We start from the raw sequence: 21813 nt of genomic DNA, 5'->3' as shown, positions 1-21813 counted from the left end.
ACGATCTGTCCCTGTGTTGAACCACAAAGTATTTTATAACTCATGGCCCTCCTCCTGTGCTGCCTTGACTGCTAGTGGGCTCAAGAAATTTGTGGGCTGGGGCGCCTGGGTGGCTCAGTTGGTTGAGTGACTGCCTTTGGCTCAGGTGATCCTGGAGTCCCGGGATCGAGTCCCGCATCGGGCTCCCTGCTCGGCGGGGAGTCTGCTTCTCCCTCTGACCTTCTTCCCTCTTGTGCTCTCTATCTCTCATTCTCTCTCTCTCAAATAAATAAATAAATAAAATCTTAAAAAAAAAAAAGAAAAGAAATTTGTGGGCTGACAGGGCTGAAAACCACTACCCTACAGCCATCTTCAAATTCTCGTGAGCATCAGAACCACTGCTAAGCTTATTAGAATACAGAATCCCAGGCGCCAAAGAGCATTTCGGTAAGACTCCGCATTATTTCAAGCACTCTTTATGACCCTGATGTCCCCCGGTCTAAGAACCTCATAACTTGAAGGGAACAGAATCCCCAGACCCAAGATTCGGTCTCAGGAAAAGGAGGGAGTCCAGAGGTTGACAATCCCTACCCTTCTTCCTCCAAGATGAACAAAGACTCAAGTTCTTTATTTGCCTTTCTCTTTTAATCCCCTCCCTGCTCCAACTCTCCAGGTGCCCAGAAATCAAACACAAGGAAGCTCAAAGAGCCAAGGCAAGCCAGCCCAAGATGAGCAGGCTCCCTCCCACAGGGGCCAAAGTCTGGATGCTGGGGTCTCCACTCAGAGCCTGGTAGTAAAAGCTGGTGCAGAATAAGGTGGTTCCAGAGGCTAGCAGTAACCCGGCCTGAAGGAGACACAAGAATGCAGGCCAGTAAGAAAAGGGCTGACAGAAAGGGAGCGGGGGCTTGGTCAAGGTTAGGCACGGCCGGGGGTGGGGGGGGGTGGGGGGGGTGGGTAAGATTACCCAGAGGGGCTTTCTGCAATGGGGCACCCCTAGCAGGGCCAGGCTGTGTATGAAGTGGTGTTTGTTGGCCTTGTCAAAGAGCTGTAAGAAAAAGAGAAAGGTGGGAGGGTGGGGGGGTACATTTCCTAAGCAACGCTGGAGACTGGATCCCGGCTGGCCTCTCCCCCAGGCACCCACGGCTCAGGCTGGCCGCCCTCGGCGCTCCGGAGCCCCGCGCTCCGCCCGTCCCCTGCTTTCCGCGGCGACCCCAGACTTTGGGCGCTCGTCGACCCGGAAGCTGGGGAGCCCCAGCGCGGTTACTTCACCTCCTTCCCGTAGGCATCTGGAAACTGGGCGCCTGTGGAAGGAGAGGCAGAGGTTACCAGTCCGAGCACCGGCCTCGACCGCCCCAACTCCCGGCGGGACCCAGGTGGACACTGGCGATAAGGAATGTCCCCAGGAGGCTTCTGAGTGGTGGAAACACGCATGGGCACTTCTGGGAACCAAACTGGACCGGGCCGGGGTCGGGGGGGGGGGTGCCTTAAAAGGGTCAGGCTCCGAGGGCTGTCTGGCACTTCCCACAGACCCCGCCCCTGCACTGGACACCCCCCCCCACCAACGGTCGTCGCCCTCGCAGTGTGAGCTCCGTCCCCAGCCCCCTGACCGTGCGCCCCGTAGGAGGCCAAGCCTAAGGCCCCGGCTCCGGACAAGGCGCCCAAGCGGCGGAACGCAGTCCCCGGCGGGGCCATGGCAGCGGATGGTCACGCGCCGGACGAACACCACCCAGGCCACCCGAGAGGCCAGCCAATCCCGGCCTCCCATGCAAATGATGTCCACGGGTGCCCAATCCGGGCCGGGTTCATTTCAGCGTCCAGGTCCTCACCCGGATACTTGCGCCTGTGTAAAACCTCTGCTGAGTGGCGAAGCTGCCTGGCGGGCGGAGAAACGAGAACCAATTAGGGGCGGAGGAGCGGAGCAGTGAGGGGCGGGGTTGGGAGGCGGGACTAGAGGATTTGCGTCACGGATTGGCCCACTTTCAAAGTTGATCGCTTCTTCTAACACCTACCCCCCCCCCCTCACCTCCGGCCAATTTCCAAAGATCCCGGTCCCCACGCAAAGTTCCGCCTCTTTCCCCACTGGCTCCTCCTTTCCAGCTTTAAACCAGACCCACTCCCAAAAAGAGGCGGCCGCTCGTATAGCCAAGCCCCACCCATCGCAGTCAAACCCCGCCCACTACCGAGATGGTCCCGCCCACAGATGCAAGGCCCCGCCTTCTTCATATGATGCCCCGCCCCCTGTGGTTCACCACCCCCCCACCCCCCCGCCTCCTACCCGCCCCCAACCCACCAACCCCCAGAGCCCCGAGGGTGGGAGACCTGGGGGGGGGAATGTCTCCACCCTGCCCCGGCCCGTTTCGTCCATCCGTCGGTCTGTCAGCTCCCGCCCCCTTCCACCGTCTCCAATCCCCCCACACTCTGGAGGGCGGGCGGGCAGGCGGGTGCGAGCGAGGGGTGTGCGCCGCTCTCTCCGCAGGGGGCGGGGGAGGCGGCCGCGCGGTGACGCGCGGGGCTGCTGCGGCTGCTCCGCCGGCGGATCATCACTCTCGGGCTGGGATGGACGCGGGGCGGGTGGGCCCTGGCGCGCGGAGCCAGGAGTCCGGGCCTCCTGGCTTCTGAGCATCCCCCGAAGCCTCCCCCCTTACCCCTGCTTCCCCTCCTAGGAGCCCTGCCGACCCCCACCGCGGGGCTCCAGACTCGGCTCCCGCCCTCCTCTGACTCCCTGGACCTCCCCCTCCCGCCCGCCCTCGGGATCGACTAGATCCCTCCCCCTCCCCGAGGATTCCGGCTGGATCCCTGCCCCTGCACCGCGGATCCTGCGTTCCCGGGCTCCGGGCCCCTGGGGATTGCCGTGGACACCTCCTCCCGCACCCGATCCCTTAGGATCTTCCGCCGGTACCACCTTCTGGTCCCTCGAAGCCAGCCCACGGAGCCAGTGGATTCCCAATCTAGTCCTTTCTCGTTGCCCCCTCTTTGCTCCGCCGGCCCCACTGCGGGGTTCCCTGTTCTCGGGTTCCTCCTGACCCCATCCCCTACCTCTCCTTTCCCCGGGGATCGACTGGGTCCCGGCCCCGCCCCCCGGGGCTGGGGCGATCCCCCTCCCCCGCCCGGTGAGGCGCTGCGGGCGGGGGCTGGGCCTGCGGGGCCGCGGGGGCTCAGAGGCCGCCGCCCCCCTCCCGAAGCCCGTCCGCCCCCTACTCGGAGCCCTGGATGGAGGCACCACGGCCCCAGGGCTGAGCCAGGTAGGAGCTAAGCCGGGCCGGGTGGAGGGGGGTGCGTGGCGGTCCACTGGGGTCTCCTTCTCCCCGTCTCTCTCCCTGCGCCTGGTTTCCCCCCAGCCTGCTCTGTCTGCGTGTCTCCGCCTAGGGATGCTCTCGCCGTGTCTCTGCGTCTCGGTCTCTTTGTCTCTGCCTCTCTCCAGCCCATGAATGATCCTTTGAATGGGCCCACAGACCCCGTGTGTTCCCATCTCCCCCTCCCCCTCCTTCTCCCCTTCCCGGCCAAGCCATTTTCCCCACTGCAGGAAGGGGGGGGCCTGTGGCCCGAGCCCCCCTCCCTCAATTCTCCCCGGCTGGGGGACTCAGGCCCCGGCAGGAATGGAGAGAGCAAGGCAGAGGGATAGGGAGAAGGAGGGGGAGCAAGATGTGGCAGACAGAGATGGGGAGAGAAAATGGGGGAGACAGAGGTAGGAAAGAGGGGAGAGGGAGAGACAGAGAGAGAAGGGGCTTAAGGGAGAAACGTGGGGAAGAGGTTAGGAGGAGAGAGAGAGAGAGCTGAGAAACGGGCAAGGAGGGAGATGTGGAGGAGAGAGATGGAAAAAGACTGAAGGCAGAAGCCGGAGCAAGCTGGAAGAGGCCAGGAAAGATGCTCTGAGGGAGCGCTATGGAGGGGAGAGAGATGGGGGGAGGGCTCCAGTGAGAGGGAAGAGGGGAAAGGAGCTGGCAGCCAGGAGGCCAGGGACCCAAAGTACCTTAAGTGGGGGGGGCGGGGGGCAGAGTCAGACCGTGTTAGTAGGAGGGGGAGGGAGTGGTGGGCCGGTGGAAGCAGAACCCAGCCCTGCACAGACAGAGGAGATCCTGAGGGAGCCAGCCCCAAGCCTCCTGATGGGGGGACAGGAGCTTAAGAGGACCTGAGGAGGGGAGGGCATGACTGGGTGTGTGCGGTAAGGATTCCTGTGTCCTCATCTCTGGAATAAATTGACACCTGCAGAGAGCCACCCGCGGGCTGGCGCCTGGCTCCGAAAACCCCGCGTCAGCAAACAGCTCTGGTGGCTGGGGGGGGGGGGGGAGACGGGGGGGGGCTTGCCCGAATGACCTGGGTGTCTGCCCCTTCGGTCTGATCTTGTCTGTGGTCCTGCCCCTGCCGTGTCCTGAGCATCCAGGCTTCAGAGCAGCAACTGTGGGGGGCTGGCAAGGGGAAGGCGAGGTAAACAGCTGGGATGGGACAAGAAGACAGCCGAGGTTTGCCCCCAGGACATGGGTCAGAATGCCATGCACGGAAGAGGCATCTGGGGTCCAAGGCTGTTGGAGACCGCGGGAGGGGGGCAGTCCGTGGCCGCATCTGATGCCCTCCAGACCCACCTCAGCATCCCTTCTCCTCAGCCAGAGGCCTGGTCACTAGGGCTAGGCTCTGATTGGCCAACAAGGGGCAAGAGGCGGATCTTTTAGGGTTCTCTATGCCCCAATCTCCCGCTCCCCTCAACATACACACTTCTTTCTCTATGCTAAGGTTGGGGAAAACTCTAGCATTCTGACTCATGCCTCTGCCCTCCTGCCCTGAATGTACCCCCTAACCAAGCCAGCCCCTTCCTCTCTTCCTCCAGACCCCCCTCCAGGGTTAAAGCTGCAGCCGGTTGCCGAGGTAACATTGCGGGGCAGCATCCCGTCGCCCAGCAACGGGCTGCAGGATCACGCATCCGTCCCTGGATTTGCCCCTCCAGCAGCATCCCCTCCCTACTCCAGCCCCTGCCTCAAGGCACCTTAACTTCTGATGGAAGAAATGAGGAAGACCTAGGGAAAAGGGGTCCTCCCTCCCCTGCTGCACAGATCCGTAGGGAACGGGCTGTTGAAGGGAGGAAAAGGTGCTGGGATTGTGTGGTCCCAAGAAAGGCCCCAGTCTGGCCTGGGGTCGGGGTTCAATGCCATGAAATTACAGCTCAGGAGGAATTAACACGTATAAACAAAACCCGCCACTTCCTGCTAATTAATGACTTGGTATTTTTATTTTCTCTTCCTTGTCTATCTCATCCCTCCCAGGGAGGTGGGAACTGGGACTCCTGAGTCCCTGAGAGCCTGCCTCGGAGGGATAAAGCAGCTGGAAGGGTGGGGAGGGTGTGCTGGGTCTGGGGAGCTGGCCCTCCTTCTCCTCTGGCCCTGTCCTGGGTGTATACCACGGCCCGACCCTATCGCTAGCCTTAGACTTTTCTATCTGGGTCCCTGCTTTGGGGATGGGGTTGCTGGGGTTCGGGGGGAGGTGCCAGGCAGGGGGCCTGAGGGCGGAAGAAGTGGGGGGCAACTTGGTCTGAATTCCAAGTCACTAACCACTTGTCTCTTGTTTCCCTGTTCCCTTCTGTCTGCCCTGTTCAATTTCCCTTCCCTTCTTCCACTTCTCTGTATTTTTCTGTCTGTCTGTCTGTCTGTCTGTCTGTCTGTCTCTTGCATACCCCGCGCCTCCTCCCTGCAGATCGGGCCTGCCTTCACCTTCTCCCACTTCCTTCCCCTTCCCCACCCCTTGCCCCCTCCATGGAGAGGAACAGACCCTTTCTCTGTCCAGTCTAACCCAGGTCCCTCCCCACCCCCCTCCTCCCTCCTTTCCCCCGCCCCCTCCTCCCTACTGGGGCGAGGGGGGGCCTCCCTCCCTCTCCCCCCCCTTCTCTCTCTCTCCGAGGGGGGGGGTCCCGGGGAGGGAGGGGGGGTCCCCCGATCAGCATGTGGCTCCTGGCGCTGTGTCTGGTGGGGCTGGCAGGGGCTCAACGGGGGGGAGGGGGTCCCGGCGGCGGCTCCCCGGTTGGCCCAGGCCTGGGCCTCAGCAGCCTCGGGGAGGAGCGCTTCCCAGTGGTGAACACGGCCTATGGGCGAGTGCGCGGCGTGCGGCGCGAGCTCAACAACGAGATCCTGGGCCCCGTCGTGCAGTTTTTGGGCGTGCCCTACGCCACGCCACCCCTGGGCGCCCGCCGTTTCCAGCCGCCCGAGGCCCCCGCCTCGTGGCCCGGCGTGCGCAACGCCACCACCCTGCCGCCCGCCTGCCCGCAGAACCTGCACGGGGCGCTGCCCGCCATCATGCTGCCCGTGTGGTTCACCGACAACTTGGAGGCGGCCGCCACCTACGTGCAGAACCAGAGCGAGGACTGCCTGTATCTCAACCTCTACGTGCCCACCGAGGACGGTAAGGGCGCGAGCACCAGGCTGGGCACCCCGCGGACGCAGCCCCCTCACGCGCATGCAGACCCCCGGGCTCCCCCCCCCCCCGCCCCCCGCCGGGAGCTGGGCCTTTGTACGGGCCGCCAGAGGCTGCGTGGCCCTGCGGGCTCTGCGTGCCCCCCCCCCCAGGGTGAGACGGGGGCCTGCCAGGCAGCCGCAGGAACGACCCTGCAGACAGCCACCCCAGAAGGTCCTTGTGCCCGCAGAGCGAGCAGCAGGTACCAAGCTGGGCTGATAGACCCCATCCCCGCCAAGGCACACACACAGTGGCCACCGAGGGCCAGCAGGCACTGGAAGCATCTCCCCCCACCCCCAGCCGCCCACCCCAGCGCTGTCCCACCTCCCACCCCCAGGACCCGGCTTGTCCCTGAGAAGTACCCACTTTGGTTCCTTCTACACCTCAGACACAACAGAGACACCTCCTTTTTCCTCCCGGCGTGCATGGGCACACTTCCGTCTATCCCATCGCATCCCCAGCGCCTCCCGCCAGCTTAGTGTGTCTTCCTCCCAAACCTCCGTCCCCTGACCCCTGACACACCCCTGAAGGATCAGGGAGGGCCCCTCCTTCACAGCACAGCCAGCCCATCCCCCTGAGAACATCTTTCCCTCTGGGCTCCCGGACCCCCGTGGCCGGCTCTCCTGGAGAAGGAGCTCTCCAGTTCACCAAGGCAGCGCTCCCAGCACCCCCAGCACACTGTCCCGGAAAGTTCTCCACGAGCCAACCTGCGGCGCACAGAGTATCTTTCAGAGTACCTTCCAACTGTCTCCAACAGAGGTACTCAGCAGAACTTCAGCCGGCCCCCAAGCCCGGCCTCATGAACAGCCCCGCGTTAGCCTTCTGACACTCCACAGAGGCCCCCTCTGGCAGGCCGCTTTCCGCCAACTATACACTCGGGCCTGGTACCCAGGAACCCCTGTATGGACACTGTAGGCACCAGCTACCCGCACGTCAGGTGCCCACGTGCCACTACACCCCGGGAATCGCAACTCCTCAGCACACGGGGTCAGGTACCCCACCAACCTGCACACTGGCCACGTGCTCCAACATCCCACGTATCCAAATTCCCAGGGCCCTCACACAGCACACACCCCAACGCCTCTCGGAAAATGTGTACCCTATCACCCACATAGACCCACGCTCCCCAGTATGCCCAGTTAGAGATCATGTGTCCTAGAAACACCCATACAGAGACCTTGGCCCCAATAACCCTGCATGTGGCCCCTCACACCACAGTCCCCAACACCCTCCACACTTCCCAAGCTTTGCTCACCCCAACTCTACCTACAGACCACCTGTATCCTAGCTCGGGCTGGGACAGCACACCCAGCGAGCCTACACCCTCCCTGCAGATCAGGCACTCAAACACCTCACTCCCAGCACCTCGGGTTCCAACCATCCGCCCTCTGTTCTTCCTCCCAGCCGTGCACCCCATAACAGTAATACCCCTCCCATGGAAACCATGCCTCCTAGCAACCCATGCCCACAATGCACGCAAGTGTCATCCACTCCAATCCCATCCAGATCCCAAGCACCCTAATAGACTCTTTACCCCAGTACGCCCTATGTGCCGTCACACTCCATGGGAGAGCCACCCACCCCACATCCCCCTGCCCTCTCGTGGGCCACCTAACCCAGCAGCCTGCCCTTCACAATGGCCTCTGAATCATTCACTGCAGGACCTCTACGCAGCCTGTCCATCTCCATGCTCTCCACTCACAGCCTCTCCGCCCCGCTCCCACCTCCTTGTAGGCTGTCCATGCCAGTGTCCCCCTCAGTGGGCTATCTCCTCCCCCCTCGTGTGGAATCTCCACCCAAGACTTACCACCAATGGGCTGTCCACCCCAACACCTCCACACACAACGTCCACCCTGCCCCCCACACCACCTATGCCCACACCTTCTGTATTTTTAACCATCGCTTATCACAGAGCTGCTTGGGGCCTGACACATTCAGGTGATCTCACTGAATCTTCACACCAGCTCTGCAAGGAAGATGTTGACTCAGGCAGGTGCGCGTGCACGCGCGCGCGCACACACACACACACACACACACACAGTATTCTCACGCTCACGCATGCCCTGCTGATTTCATCCCCATTCCCATCCTGTTGTAGAGAACAGACCCCAATCCTAATGGGTCCCTATGGGGCAATCATCACCAGTTGGGAGAAGCCTTCAGTGGCTGGCCTGGACCTTGCCGACCCATCCGTGCCCATGCCAATGAGGAGAAACCAATCAGCAGGGGGATCCCCTCTGATTTCTGGCTTCCAGCTCCCCCCCGCAACCGATTTCCCCTTCTGAAAGAAGCCTGGAACCAAACTCTGAGCCCAGTCTGGGGCCTTTCCTTGACCAGGGGAACACTTCGTGCCTCCCAGCACCTCCTGGCCCCTTATGTGTCAGGCTGGCTCAGGGCACTGTGTTTCCTGTTCCCTATTTGTGGACTGAACCCCGAATTGGGGAGGGGGGCTTTCTGGCATCAGAACAGTGTCGGGCAGGGCGGGGGACGGGGGGAGGTGCTCATGTCCCTGGTGGGCAGTTGACCGTTCTTGGTGGGGGGAGAGTAGGCCTGGGTGAGGGAGGAGGTTGGGGGGTGCAGAGGGAAGAGGTGAAATGGAGGGCAAGACCTGATGACCCCTTTCCCTGCTTCGCCCCACATCGGGGAGGTGGGGTGAGAAGCCAGGCCCCTGAGTGCGGATGGAAGAGGAATGCTGGCCGGGTGAGAGGCTGGGCAGGCGGGCAGGCGGCCCTAGCTGACCTGGCCCCAGCCCTCCAGTGGGGAGCCGAGGGCTTGAAGGGGCTGTGAGCTGCAGGGGCGGGCGGCCCCCAACCCCATCCTACGCTCTGCCCTCCAGATTCTCCAGATGGGTCCTTTCTGCTGCAGCCCCTCCCTCGCAGCCTGGGGGAACAGGCAGGTGCCCGGCCGGCCCCGAAGAGGGCCTTGTGTGAGTGGGGACTCTGGTGGCACAGCTGGCCTTGGCCTCCGGGGCTTGGGGATGGGCCTCCCCTCCCCACCCCGACCCCCACCTCTAACACCGTTTCGTTTCCAGCCATTAGCAAACACTGCGACAAGCCAAGTCAATATGTCTTAAAACAGGCCTCAGCCCACTCAGGCACCCCACCCCCCCCACAACCCAACCTTTTCTTTGGGGCATGACTTTTTCCGGGGAGGGGAAACAAATTTGGGTTGTAGAAAACGTTTTTCTCTTTTCTTGGTTTCTTTTTCTTGCAAACAAATTTTGCTTTTTTTGGCTTATTTTTTCTGCCCTCCACCCTCCCCTTTTCTGCTTTCTGTCCTCCCCTCCCCATCCACCGCCTCCCCCCGACCCCCATCTTTTCCCCACAAAATTGTCCTTTTTTCTCTGTTTTGTGTTCCCGGTCTTAGGTCCGCTCACAAAAAAACGTGACGAGGCGACGCTCAATCCGCCAGACACAGGTAGATTTAAAAATCCTGCTGCTGCATGTGGTTGCTGATTAGAGGATGCTCAAGGCCCGGCCCCTAACTAAATGCCCCGCCCCCCACAGCCCTCAAGGCCCCTCAGTCGTTTCTCCCAACTAAAAACGAAAAAGAAAAGAAAAGAAAAATTTGTAATAATTGGAAAAAAGAATTATGAAAACTTCAAACGAAATTTGAACAATGTTGGACCCACTAGCAAACCTGCAAGCCAAGCTAAACACGGCCAAAAATATAAGTGAAAAAAGAAATTGGAATGTCAGAGAAAACAAAACAAAACAAAACAAAACCACCAAAGAATTGGATAAAATGTTTAGAGTTCGACAGCAATTTGGACTGTTTGGAGACTTGCGAAATGTAACATTTGAAAACAAAACAAAACAAAACCAACTTTAATTTGGAGCAAAACTACATTTGAAAAAAACAGTTTTTAAGTTGGCAAATTGATGGCACAATTGAAACATCAGAAACAAACCTACAATTTTCCAAAAGCCTGTCAGATGCAGAAAATGCAGACATTTGAAGCGAATTAAAGAATTTGGAAATTTTTGAAAACAGGGCCCAATATCTTGAAGTTTCACCACAAAATTTTGAAAAAAAAACTGCAAAGAACTTTTTTTCTTTTTTTCTTTTTTTCCAAAAAAAACGGATCTTTTTGGTTTTTTGTTTTTGGTTTCTTGTTGTTGTTTTTTTTTTTTTTTCTTTTCTTGTTGAATCTGCCCCCCCTGCCCCTCAAGAGCTTCTTGCTTTTTGGTTGTTGTTTTTTTCTTTCTTTCTTCTTTCTTGATCCTGTTTTTTTGTTGTTGGTTTTGAATTTCTTGTTGCCCCAGCCCCCCTCCCTGCTCCTTCCCTTTCGGACCCCCCCTCCCCCCACACTGGGAGTGGAGGGGACGGGTGGGGGGGAGGGGGAGAACTGAGCACTTGAAGAGAGGGCCTTGCAGGGAGGAGACTCTGGCCTGAGTCTGGCTGGAAGGCCACGGGAGGTTCCGGAAGGGGGGGAAGAGCAGGCTTTGGAGAGGACACGGAGAGGGCAGAGCCCACCAGGTGGAGGGAGGGGGCGGAGAAGGTCTTAAGAGACTGGAGGCCGCAAGCTGTCCGTAGGGGTGGAGGAGAATGTCTCAGTGTCCTGTGGGCTCACCTCCTGGCAGGACAAAAGTTTCTAGCAGGAGAACGGAGGCAAGCAGAGCCGCTGGGGACTGGCTGTGGAGGCCCAGGCCTGGCTCTGGTTTGTTGAATGCCCAGCCTAGCCAGAGATTGCAAGTGTCAAGAGAGAGAGGAGGGCCTGTGGGCCATGGGGGACCCCAGCGGGCGCTGTGGCTGAATCATGGAGGGCTGCAAGGAAGGGTACTGGCCAGACAGCCTTGGGGACCTTGGCAAGCCCTCTCAGACTCCCACCCTCTTCCGGAGTCTGTCACGCTTCAGCCTGGTCACGTGGCAGTGATTAGTGGGATTCTTTGGGGACAGGGCAAGAGGGGCGTCCAGTGCAGAACCCAGGGTCAGGCCAGCGGGGGGGTGGGGGGCGTCTGAGACTAAAGAGCCGTACCCTGGCTTTATCAAGCAGGCTCTTTCCCACCCTGCCTCCTGCCACAGTAATTAGGCTGGGGGTTGCCATGGTAACTGGGGAGGTGACCTAGAAAGGAATTAGGGCGGGGAGGAGACCAGGCCCCCAGGGACCCTAGGCTGGCACCCCCTCACCCACAGACCAGGCTACCACGTGGACCTGAGACCCAAGGCCCGAGTCTGAGCAACCGCCCGGACCCTCCCAGCATCTCTAGCGCTAGAGCCCACCTTGGGAGTTTGCTCTGCCTCGGAGCAGGAAGGAGATTTGCTGTGTGTGTGTGGGGAGGGCGTCCCCTGGATCCAGCAGATGCCCTGGGGAGGGTCCCCCCCACCTCTTAGGCTTCTTGGAAGGCCTGTCTGGCGTTTGGAGAAGTGTCGCGGGGCAGGCCGGCAGGAGGTGGGGTGGGACCCTCGGCCAGGGCTCCGTGGGGAGGGAGGGAGGGGAATCCGGTCTTGCCCCCCCAGGGACGGGAGAGACGTGTCCCCTGAGCTCCGGGCTGGTCCTCCGCAGGCCTGGGAGCTGGGCGGTGCTGCTGCTGGTCTGACTGTGTTCTTGTCCCCCAACCCTGGCCCGCCGCCCACCCCCTCCCCACGCAGATATCCGGGACTCTGGGAAGAAGCCGGTGATGCTGTTTCTGCATGGCGGCTCCTACATGGAGGGCACCGGGAATATGTTCGATGGCTCCGTGCTGGCCGCCTATGGCAACGTCATCGTGGCCACGCTCAACTACCGCCTGGGGGTGCTCGGTGAGGGTGGGCAGCCAACTCGAGGGGCTGGGGGCTGGGCGGGGGGGGGGGCGCGTTGCGGGGGAGCCCGGTGGGCGGTGTTCCTCTAGACCCGGCAGAAACAGAATGGCCTCTGGGCTGGACTGAGCTGCCCAGAAAGGGGGGCGAGGGTGCTCGGACACCCCCAGGAAGCCCCTTTCCTCCTGTGCTTCCAGGCTTTCTCAGCACCGGGGACCAGGCTGCAAAAGGCAACTATGGACTCCTGGACCAGATCCAGGCCCTGCGCTGGCTCAGTGAGAACATTGCCCACTTTGGGGGTGACCCCGAGCGCATCACCATCTTTGGATCGGGGGCCGGGGCCTCGTGTGTCAACCTTCTGATCCTCTCTCACCATTCGGAAGGTACCAGCCAGGCCTCGGCCTGCCCCTCCCGGCCCCGTTCCCACCTGCTGACGCCCACCGGGTTCCCCCCCCTCCCCCACTTCCCACCCTGGGCGCAGACAAGCCCAGCCTGAAGCCTGCGCCTGTCCTGCCAGGGTTGTTCCAGAAGGCCATCGCCCAGAGCGGCACGGCCATCTCCAGCTGGTCTGTCAACTACCAGCCGCTCAAGTACACGCGGCTGCTGGCCGCCAAAGTGGGCTGTGACCGGGAGGACAGCGCCGAGGCGGTGGAGTGCCTGCGCCGGAAGCCCCCCCGGGAGCTGGTGGACCAAGACGTGCAGCCCGCCCGGTATGGGGGCGGGGGAGGGCCGGGGCCTGGCGGCTGCTCGCCTCGCTGCTCCCAAGGCGGTTCAGGGTGCGAGGTGCCCGCGGGCACTCCGTCCGGCTGCAGGCCCCTCTGCTGGCCCTGCCTCCTTCCCTCGGGAGCCTGCCCCACGTGGAGGCACCCAAACAGAGCGAGGGTGCACAAGGGGCCACGAAGCGCATCGGGGAACACTTCCCGAGAGGCTGAGTGCCCTGAAGGACTCAGGAGATTTGACCCGGGGGGAGAAGGAAGGGTCTTCTGAGCAGAGGGCCCGGCAGGCTAGGAGCTGAGAGGAGGCCAGGGAGCAGGTGATGAGACCCTGACCCCTTCTCCCCAGCTACCACATCGCCTTCGGGCCCGTGGTGGACGGTGACGTCGTCCCCGATGACCCTGAGATCCTCATGCAGCAGGGAGAATTCCTCAACTATGACATGCTCATTGGCGTCAACCAAGGAGAAGGCCTCAAGTTCGTAGAGGACTCGGCGGAGAGCGAGGACGGCGTGTCCGCCAGCGCCTTTGACTTCACCGTCTCCAACTTTGTGGACAACCTGTACGGCTACCCGGAGGGCAAGGACGTGCTTCGGGAGACCATCAAGTTTATGTACACCGACTGGGCCGACCGGGACAACGGCGAGATGCGGAGAAAGACCCTGCTGGCGCTCTTCACAGACCACCAGTGGGTGGCACCGGCTGTGGCCACTGCCAAGCTGCACGCCGACTACCAGTCCCCTGTCTACTTTTATACCTTCTACCACCACTGCCAGGCTGAGGGCCGGCCCGACTGGGCGGACGCAGCGCATGGGGACGAGCTGCCCTACGTCTTTGGCGTGCCCATGGTGGGCGCCACCGACCTCTTCCCCTGCAACTTCTCCAAGAATGACGTCATGCTCAGCGCTGTGGTCATGACCTACTGGACCAACTTCGCCAAGACTGGGTGAGGGTCAGCGGGGCTGGGTGGGGTCCCTCCCCCCCCCCGCAGGCCAAGGCACCCACGCCCTGCATCCTCGGCGCCCTGTCCCCCACTCCTCACACAGTCATTCCTCCATCATTGCCTTCCCGACCCAGACACCTGCTGGACACCTTCTTCTCTGTGCCAGGCACTGGGCTGCCCGTTGGAGATTGACCAGTGTCAGAGAGGGTCCTGTCCTTCCGGGGGGGAGGGGGGGCCGGCACCCTTGGTGGCTTTGGCTCCGGGTCTGTCTCTCCTGGCACTCTGCTCTCCGTCTGATGCCCTGGGCTGTCTATCTGGGTAAGGATTTGTGTCTGTCTCTGTCTCTGTCTCTACATCGCTCTCTTCGAGTCCACTGATACCTCTGCCTTTCCCTCTACTCTCTCCATCGGTTGGTTTTTTGCTCGCTGGTCTCACCCTGGCTGGCTGTCTCCTGTCTTTGTGCCTCTGTTCCGAAATGTGTCTGTCTCACTCAGGCTCAGATTCTGCCTCTCTCCCCGGCTGTGTCTCTGCCCATCTCTGCCCCTGTCCTCACCTCCGCCCGTCTCTGCTCCTCCGACCTCACCTCCGCCCGCCTCTGCCCCTCCGTCCTCACCTCTGCCCCTCCGTCCTCACCTCTGCCCCTCCACCATCACCTCTGCCCCGTCTCTGCCCCTGCGCCCTCACCTCCGCCTGCCTCTGCCCCTGCGCCCTCACCTCCGCCCGTCCCTGCCCCTCTGTCCTCACCTCTACCCCTCCGTCCTCACCTCTACCCCTCCGACCTCACCTCCGCCCGTCTCTGCCCCTGCGCCCTCACCTCCGCCCATCCCTGCCCCTGCGTCCTCACCTCCACCCACCTCTGCTCCTCGGTCCTCACCTCCGCCTATCTCTGCCCCTCCGTCCTCACCTCTGCCCCTCTGTCCTCAGCTCCGCCCGTCCCTGCCCCTGCGCCCTCACCTCCGCCCGCCTCTGCCCCTCCGTCCTCACCTCTGCCCCTGCGCCCTCACCTCCGCCCGCCTCTGCCCCTCCGTCCTCACCTCTGCCCCTCCGTCCTCACCTCCGCCCGTCTCTGCTCCTCCGACCTCACCTCTGCCCCTCCGTCCTCACCTCTACCCCTCCGACCTCACCTCCGCCCATCTCTGCCCCTGCGCCCTCACCTCCGCCCGTCCCTGCCCCTGCGTCCTCACCTCCGCCCACCTCTGCCCCTCGGTCCTCACCTCCGCCCGTCTCTGCCCCTCGGTCCTCACCTCCGCCCGTCCCTGCCCCTGCGCCCTCACCTCCGCCCGCCTCTGCCCCTCCGTCCTCACCTCTGCCCCTGCGCCCTCACCTCCGCCCGCCTCTGCCCCTCCGTCCTCACCTCTGCCCCTCCGTCCTCACCTCCGCCCGTCTCTGCTCCTCCGACCTCACCTCTGCCCCTCCGTCCTCACCTCCGCCCGTCTCTGCTCCTCCGACCTCACCTCTGCCCCTCCGACCTCACCCCTGCCTGTCTGGGGCAGTTTCTCTGTCTCTTCCGCCTCTCTCTTGTTCTCAGGCTTTCCTTCTGTGTCCCGGCCCTCTGCATCTTTGCATCTCTGCGCGTCTCCCTGCCCACCCCTCCCACACACACCCTCCCCCGCCCCCCCCATGGGGCCTCCCCCTCACTTCTCCTTACCCCCCTCCTGTGCCCGCAGCGACCCCAACCAGCCGGTGCCGCAGGACACCAAGTTCATCCACACCAAGCCCAACCGCTTCGAGGAGGTGGTGTGGAGCAAGTTCAACAGCAAGGAGAAGCAGTACCTGCACATCGGCCTGAAGCCGCGCGTGCGCGACAACTACCGCGCCAACAAGGTGGCCTTCTGGCTGGAGCTCGTGCCGCACCTGCACAACCTGCACACGGAGCTCTTCACCACCACCACGCGCCTGCCCCCCTACGCCACGCGCTGGCCGCCGCGCCCGCCCCCCGGCGCCCCGGGCACCCGCCGCCCGCCGCCGCCCGCCACCCTGCCACCGGAGCCCGAGCCCGAGCCAGGCCCGCGCGCCTACGACCGCTTCCCCGGGGACTCCCGAGACTACTCCACCGAGCTCAGCGTCACGGTGGCCGTGGGCGCCTCGCTCCTCTTCCTCAACATCCTGGCCTTCGCCGCCCTCTACTACAAGCGGGACCGGCGGCAGGAGCTGCGGTGCCGGCGGCTCAGCCCCCCCGGCGGCTCGGGCTCCGGGGTGCCCGGCGGGGGTCCCCTGCTCCCCGCCGCCGGCCGCGAGCTGCCGCCCGAGGAGGAGCTGGTGTCCCTGCAGCTGAAGCGGGCCGGGGGCGTCGGGGCGGACCCCGCCGAGGCCCTGCGCCCCGCCTGCCCGCCCGACTACACCCTGGCCCTGCGCCGAGCGCCGGACGATGTGCCTCTGCTGGCCCCTGGGGCCCTGACCCTGCTGCCCAGCGGCCTGGGGCCCCCGCCGCCCCCGCCGCCCCCCTCCCTGCACCCCTTCGGGCCCTTCCCCCCGCCGCCCCCCACCGCTACCAGCCACAACAACACGCTACCGCACCCCCACTCCACCACTCGGGTATAGGGGGCGGCTGGGGGGGGGGAGGCCCTCCTCCCCAGCCCTCCCCGCCCGCCGCCGCCGCCGCCGCCGCCGCCGCGGGTGGGCCGCGCGGCTCAGGAGGCAGGGAAGGAGGACTGGCCGCAGGCTTCCCGCGCGCTCCGGACGTGCCCCACGGCGGGGAGCGCTAGGTGGACATGGGGTTCCGCACCAGGATGCGTGTCTTTCCCATGCCCAGCGGCCCGTCCTCCTCTCTGGACCGGGGCCTCGGAACAACGGGGGGTGTTTCGTGCCCTCCATTGGGACACCAGTCTTCGGTGTGTGGAAACTCGGACGTGTTTCCCCACGTGGAGGCCTGCTTTCTCACGAGGGGGTGTGTTTTCCCATGTGCAGGGTGAGGTGTTTTTTTTTTTGCCGCCCTGGACACATGTTGGCCCCCTCAAAAGAATTCCTGTGGGGATTTGTACCCCAGATTCCCGTTCCCTCATGCCTTTCCCCCCTCCCCCCACCTCCCCACCCCATGGAGACCCTGGAAGTGGTGTGTTCATGGACAGTGACCCTTGGGAAGGTACCGAGGAAATCAGTCGTGCCCCCCCCCACTCCCACTCGGTGCCCCACAGCCCCCTCTGCCCCAGCGAAGCATGTTTTTCCTCCATGGCATATGTCAGATGAAGCCCGAGCTCCGGGTAGGATTTCCTGCCAGGGGGAAGGGAGGAGATGCGGGCGTCCCTGTGCTGCCTGGGAACTTGTTTTCCCGCGGGTCCAGGACACGCGTCTCGGAGTGGAAACCTGTTCTTGCATGTGGATGTGTGTTTTCCCATGCAGACGGCCCCTTTCCCGCCAGCAATCCCCGGGCTCTGGGGCCTGAGGCCTAGCCCTTAGCTCCTCCCCGCCCAGCAGGTGGGGACAGACCTCAGCCTGACCTAAGCTGAGTGTGGAGGGGGAGTGTACAAATCCTGGGGGCAGAGCTCTGCGCCGTCTCCCCCCCCAAGAGGTGTCAAGTTGGGGGGCGTTGCGTGCCACCCACAGAGGCCATGCATGTTTGACCAAAGCCCTCCCTGGGGTCTGGGGACAGCCTTTCCCTCAATCCTCAGACCATTGCTCCTCCGTGCCAAACTGGGTTAGGTGGGTTTGAGGGGCGGGGAAGACCCCCAAAGTGTGCCAAGGATCCCCCAGTCCTGGGCCAGGACAGGCAAATGTGGGGACGGGTGGGCTCCGGGGGACGGAAGCGGCAGCGAAAGGGGTCCGGCCTGTCTCTCCTCCCTTCCCTGTGTCTCCTTCCCCCCCTCTGCCTCCGTGTCTCTCCTCCCATCTCCGTCTTCCTCCTTGAAGCCGCCCCGTGTCAGCGTCAGGGCACCTCCTCCCGTCAGCCGCCCATCCCCTTCTTTGACGAGGCCCCCCTTCCATCCGCCGCCAGGGCTGAAGGAAAGGAGCCGTGGAAGGAGGGCGCAGGGGGCAAGGCCTCCCGGGGCAGGCTGGGGAGGGACTGAGATCAGCGGTGCTGAGGGACAGACGGGGGGGGGGGGCAGCGGGGGACGGGGCTCGGGGGGACAGCAGCAGGGAGAATTTGAAAGGACACGCGGGCGGGGTGACTGCCCCGGAGGGGAACCGCCTGAGGAGGAAGGCTTTGGCCTCCGGGGAGACGGACGGCATCAGGAAGGGCTTTAAGGGACGCCAGTAGAGGCTGGCCTTTTGCGGGTTCGTTAGTGCCACACTTGAGTAGGGCGTGGGGGGGGCTGTCTTCCACTGACACCCAAATCCGGGATCCCTGGTCTTGGCTCCCCAGAGCTCTGCCTCCTGTCCCTTCTCCTACCTCCCCCCAGGGAAACTTAGTTCTTTTCTGACCCCTTCCCTTGCCTGATCTAGCTCCTCTCCAAACAGCCATGCCCTCGAAATGCTAGGGACCTGGGCCCTGAACCCTGTAGACAGATGCCCCCCCCAGACTGGGGCATGGGAGGGGGGCTGGGGGACCCCATGATTCAGCCACGGACTCCAATGCCCAGCCCCTCTCCCCAGAACAATCCCCAGACCATCCCACGTCCCTGCCCCAACCCTTCGCGGCTCTGTACACATTTTTAAACCTGGCAAAAGATGAAGAGAATATTGTAAATATAAAAATTTAACTGTTGGTTGTGCCTGCTGTGATGGGGGGGGCTGTCGGTGGGGGGCTCCGAGGAACTAAGCCTCAGGGCCGCCACTCCGCCAGTGAGGGAGAGGGAGGTGGTCCGAGCCCACAGCCCACTTCAGGGAGCGGCTTGGAGCGCCGGGAGAAAGGGGGGGAGCGGGTGCTGGGGTAAGGTTGCCACGGTAGCAGGGTGGTGTGGGGAGTTCCGATCAGGGCCCAGGTGTGTGCAGAGGCCTGAGGCTGCTGTAGAGAAGGAATGGCCAGGGGCTCATGGGGGCAGATACCAGACAGGCCAGGGGGCGTGGGGGCCAGGCCAGGTGGCTGGTTACGGGGACAGCAGTGCCAGGGGCAGGGTTCGGCCTCTGTCGAGGCCTGGGCCCGGGCTGGAAGGTCCACCACGCCCAAGACTTTGTTTCTTGGCACATTGTGAGGGAGAGCCCGGCATCATTGTGACCCGCATACCCCCAGGAGCCCCTGGGGCAGGCAGGCAGGCGGCCTGGTGGATACTGTGGGTACAGTAGGCTGGGGGCCTAGGGGCCCCGGTGGCCCTAGGGACCCCCATGGCCATGGCTGAGCGGCCACGGCCCGGGTGGGCCGCGTATCACAGCTCCAACACCAACAGCTGTCAGGACCTGGGCAACTCCATCCTATTGCTCCTGGGCCTCATCATCTGCATTAATATTAGCATCAACATGGTGACGCTGGTCAGGGTGGGGCCAGGCGGGAGGGCACTGGCAGGATGGCGGCGGCGGGAGGCCTGGTGGCCCGGGGCCGGCCCGGGCTCACTGTGTCCTCCCTCACCTAGCTCTGGCGCCGACTCCGGGGCTTCTTACGCCAAGTGTTCCGTATTGTTTATGAGAAAGGTAAGCGGGAGAGGCTGGGGGCACGGAAGAGGCAGGGACCCGGCCTTCTAGCGCTGACCCGGAGCTGGCCCCTTCCCCTGCCGCCCTCCCCGTTCAGACACCACAGCGGGGCAGCCCCTGCCCCTGCACCCTACACCCCCACCCCCACCCCCTCCCCGTCCCCTCAGGAGCTCAGCCTCCCCACCAGCCTCCCGCCTCTCCTTGATCCACAGAAGCTTCTAAGTCATCCTCACCGGGGAAGCAGCCCCAGCCTCCGAAGCAGAGCGCCCCTGCAGTCCACCTCCGATGCACCATGGACCCTGTGAAAATGACCGTGACCCCCCCACCCACTCGCCGCCACCGCCCCCGGGGCTCTTCGGGCCGCCGTGCCCACCGCCCAGTAGCCTGGGCCCCCGACACGGACGACGACGAGAAGCCCCCACACCAGCACCCGGCAGTCTGCTCCCACCACTGGGATCAGCCGGCAGACTGGCAGGGCTTCCAGTCCAGCCAGAGGTTCTGGGCTCCCTGGCCCCAGGATGCCGTGGAGCCCCCTCCCCAGACCATTCGCTTCCAGCGGACCATAGGAGGAAGGCCCCTCAAAGGAGAGATGCGGTCAGAGCTGGGCCTCGAGGCCTACGTGTACCCGGTGAACCCCCCGCCCCCAGGCCCACAGGCCCTGAGCCACAAGAACAGCGGGGCGGGGGCCCAGGCCGAGCCGGAACCGTGTGCCCCCACCCCGCCAGCCCCGCCGCCCCTCCGGGGCCCGGCCATTGTCCCTGACATGCCCCGGCGCCACTCCTCGGGCCGCGTGGTCTACGACGCCCGAGACGTGAGGCGGCGGCTCCGGGAGCTGACCCGTGAGGTGGAGGCCCTGTCCCACTGTTACCCCCTGGGCTCCCCATCCAGCAACGTGGCTGAGGGCACGGGCAAGGACTGGGTATACCGCTCTGTGGCAGAGAGGTGACGGGGACAAAAATAAAAGGAAGAGAGGAGGTGGTCTGCGGTGGTGTGGGGGGTGGGGAGTCAGGGCCCACACAGCACCCAGAGGCCCCGGTCCCTCAGCGAAGGGTCTCCCTGGCAACAGGGACCTCGGGAGCCCCAAGGACCCTCATCAACCCCTTGGCTTCCCTGGGCCCTGCCCTCAGTTCTCTCCCAGCCCTTTCTGGGGCCCGACATTCCCACCTGCCACTCCCCTGGGTTTTTTCATGCCCAGAGCAGCCCCCCCCCCCCAGATCCCGGCCCAGATCCTCAGGCAGGCCTGCACTAGGGGGGAGACCCCACCCCCGTGGCCCTAGCCCCTCGGCGGCCTGGTTTCTGCCGGTGCCCAGGGCTGGGCAGCAGCCGCCAGGTGTGGTGTGCTTCCCCGGCCTCCCCTCCAAAGCCCTGGTTTCTTTGAGCAGGGCCGGCTGAGAGGGAGGGTGTCCAGGCCCTCACAATTCCCCCAGTCAGGACCCCAAGCTCCTGTGCCCACGAGCAGGCTCGGAGCAGAGGACCAAACACCGGGGACATTCTCGAGGGCTGCCCTCTGGGACCTCACTGCTCTGATTAGCACCTGCCTGTCACCAGTGAGGAGACCGAGGCTCAGGGAGGGGAAGTGACTCATTCACGGTCACACAGACACTAGGGATCAAGTCCCCGCGCGGCCTCAGAGGCTCTGGGCTCTGCTCCCGCAGGGAGACTGCATTCCAGAGTCAGCCTGGCCCCTCAGACTCCCCCTGCCTCGGTCTGCCATGTGAAGTCATCGGGAGCATGCCAGCCACACGCAGCGGGAACATCAGGCCCTACCCTCCTCCCAGGGAGCCGGCCTCGCGCCCGCACACCCACCCACGTGGGCACATGGACACACTCACGCGGCCGCTCGAGGGCTCGGGAACCAGAAGCCCCGGGGGTGCGCCCAGGCCGAAGGAACTGGACCCCACCTTCTGTAGCAGATGCGTTCCTGGAACGTGGCCAGGCAGGCCTTCTGTGAATCAGCCTGCTGCTTCCTTCGCTTTCATTCCGCCCCCATTGTTGATCATTTTAAGTTGATTCCATTCAGTGAGTATGTATCGAGCACCTACTATGTGTTCGGCGGCTCGGAGGGAAACACCTGCTGGCTGTTGGTGTATTTCTGTCCAGTTGTTCACCCGCCGTGCGGACAAATGACTCGCCCCCAGGGCACCACTTCCACGGCCCCCAGTGATGAACCTGCTTCAAAACGAAGGCTCCTTTTGTCCTATCCACAATTACATCTATTTTGTGCTTTGTGCGTTTCATGAGGTTTTCTTAAGGGGGGAGCTAACAGGTTTCCAGCTTGGAAGGCTAGGTCCGTGGGAGGGCAGTTGGTTGGGAAGGGAAGAGAGCATGGTCAGGGGTGGTCCCCGGCAGAGGCAAGCAACCCGGGGCGAGCGGGAAGTCAGTCTTGCTCCGAAGCGAGGGGGCCAATGGGCTCGGTGACCACACGGCATAGGGCTGCAATCCTTGGCCAGGAAGGGGTGGGGAGGGTAGGTACTAGAGGAATTATGACAGGGAAACGGGAAG

At 63.3% G+C, this 21813-nt stretch overlaps 3 protein-coding genes across 3 annotated transcripts; 2 read left to right on the top strand and 1 right to left on the bottom strand.

Moving 5' to 3' along the window:
- Positions 1-602: 602 nt before the first annotated feature.
- TMEM256 (transmembrane protein 256) lies at positions 603-1720 on the bottom strand. The gene is made up of 4 exons (XM_028125022.2): positions 1587-1720; positions 1249-1280; positions 944-1024; positions 603-823 (listed from the first exon to the last, which is right to left on the bottom strand). The coding sequence occupies exons 1-4, from the start codon at positions 1669-1671 to the stop codon at positions 680-682; spliced, it is 342 nt and encodes a 113-aa protein (XP_027980823.1). The 5' UTR covers positions 1672-1720; the 3' UTR covers positions 603-679.
- Positions 1721-5906: 4186 nt separating this feature from the next.
- On the top strand, positions 5907-16350 carry NLGN2 (neuroligin 2). The gene is made up of 7 exons (XM_028125136.2): positions 5907-6363; positions 9781-9831; positions 12007-12156; positions 12351-12536; positions 12671-12863; positions 13216-13812; positions 15477-16350. Exons 1-7 carry the CDS (start codon positions 5907-5909, stop codon positions 16348-16350), a joined length of 2508 nt encoding a protein of 835 aa, XP_027980937.1.
- A 2658-nt stretch (positions 16351-19008) lies between these two features.
- Positions 19009-20257, top strand: SPEM1 (spermatid maturation 1). Its single transcript, XM_028124867.2, has 3 exons — positions 19009-19152; positions 19254-19311; positions 19524-20257. Exons 1-3 carry the CDS (start codon positions 19009-19011, stop codon positions 20255-20257), a joined length of 936 nt encoding a protein of 311 aa, XP_027980668.1.
- Positions 20258-21813: the final 1556 nt, after the last annotated feature.

The sequence above is a fragment of the Eumetopias jubatus genome, unplaced genomic scaffold (genome assembly GCF_037043125.1).
Source record: "Eumetopias jubatus isolate StellerSeaLion01/CBP00866 unplaced genomic scaffold, mEumJub1_p1.0 scaffold_10, whole genome shotgun sequence".
NCBI lineage: Eukaryota > Metazoa > Chordata > Mammalia > Carnivora > Otariidae > Eumetopias > Eumetopias jubatus.
This window is presented reverse-complemented; position numbering and strand designations above follow the sequence as displayed.

Bases quoted from the DNA above. Each gene is read 5' to 3' on its own strand.
- TMEM256 (XM_028125022.2), bottom strand. From the start codon at position 1,671: ATGGCCCCGCCGGGGACTGCGTTCCGCCGCTTGGGCGCCTTGTCCGGA. The intron at 1,025-1,248 runs GTGAAGTAACCG...TTTTTCTTACAG, and splicing joins CAGATGCCTACGGGAAGGAG to CTCTTTGACAAGGCCAACAA. The intron at 824-943 runs GTAATCTTACCC...TGTCTCCTTCAG, and splicing joins ATTGCAGAAAGCCCCTCTGG to GCCGGGTTACTGCTAGCCTC.
- NLGN2 (XM_028125136.2), top strand. From the start codon at position 5,907: ATGTGGCTCCTGGCGCTGTGTCTGGTGGGGCTGGCAGGGGCTCAACGG. The intron at 6,364-9,780 runs GTAAGGGCGCGA...TCCCGGTCTTAG, and splicing joins CTACGTGCCCACCGAGGACG to GTCCGCTCACAAAAAAACGT. The intron at 12,537-12,670 runs GTACCAGCCAGG...CTGTCCTGCCAG, and splicing joins CCTCTCTCACCATTCGGAAG to GGTTGTTCCAGAAGGCCATC.
- SPEM1 (XM_028124867.2), top strand. From the start codon at position 19,009: ATGGCCATGGCTGAGCGGCCACGGCCCGGGTGGGCCGCGTATCACAGC. The intron at 19,153-19,253 runs GTCAGGGTGGGG...TCCCTCACCTAG, and splicing joins GCATCAACATGGTGACGCTG to CTCTGGCGCCGACTCCGGGG. The intron at 19,312-19,523 runs GTAAGCGGGAGA...CTTGATCCACAG, and splicing joins CCGTATTGTTTATGAGAAAG to AAGCTTCTAAGTCATCCTCA.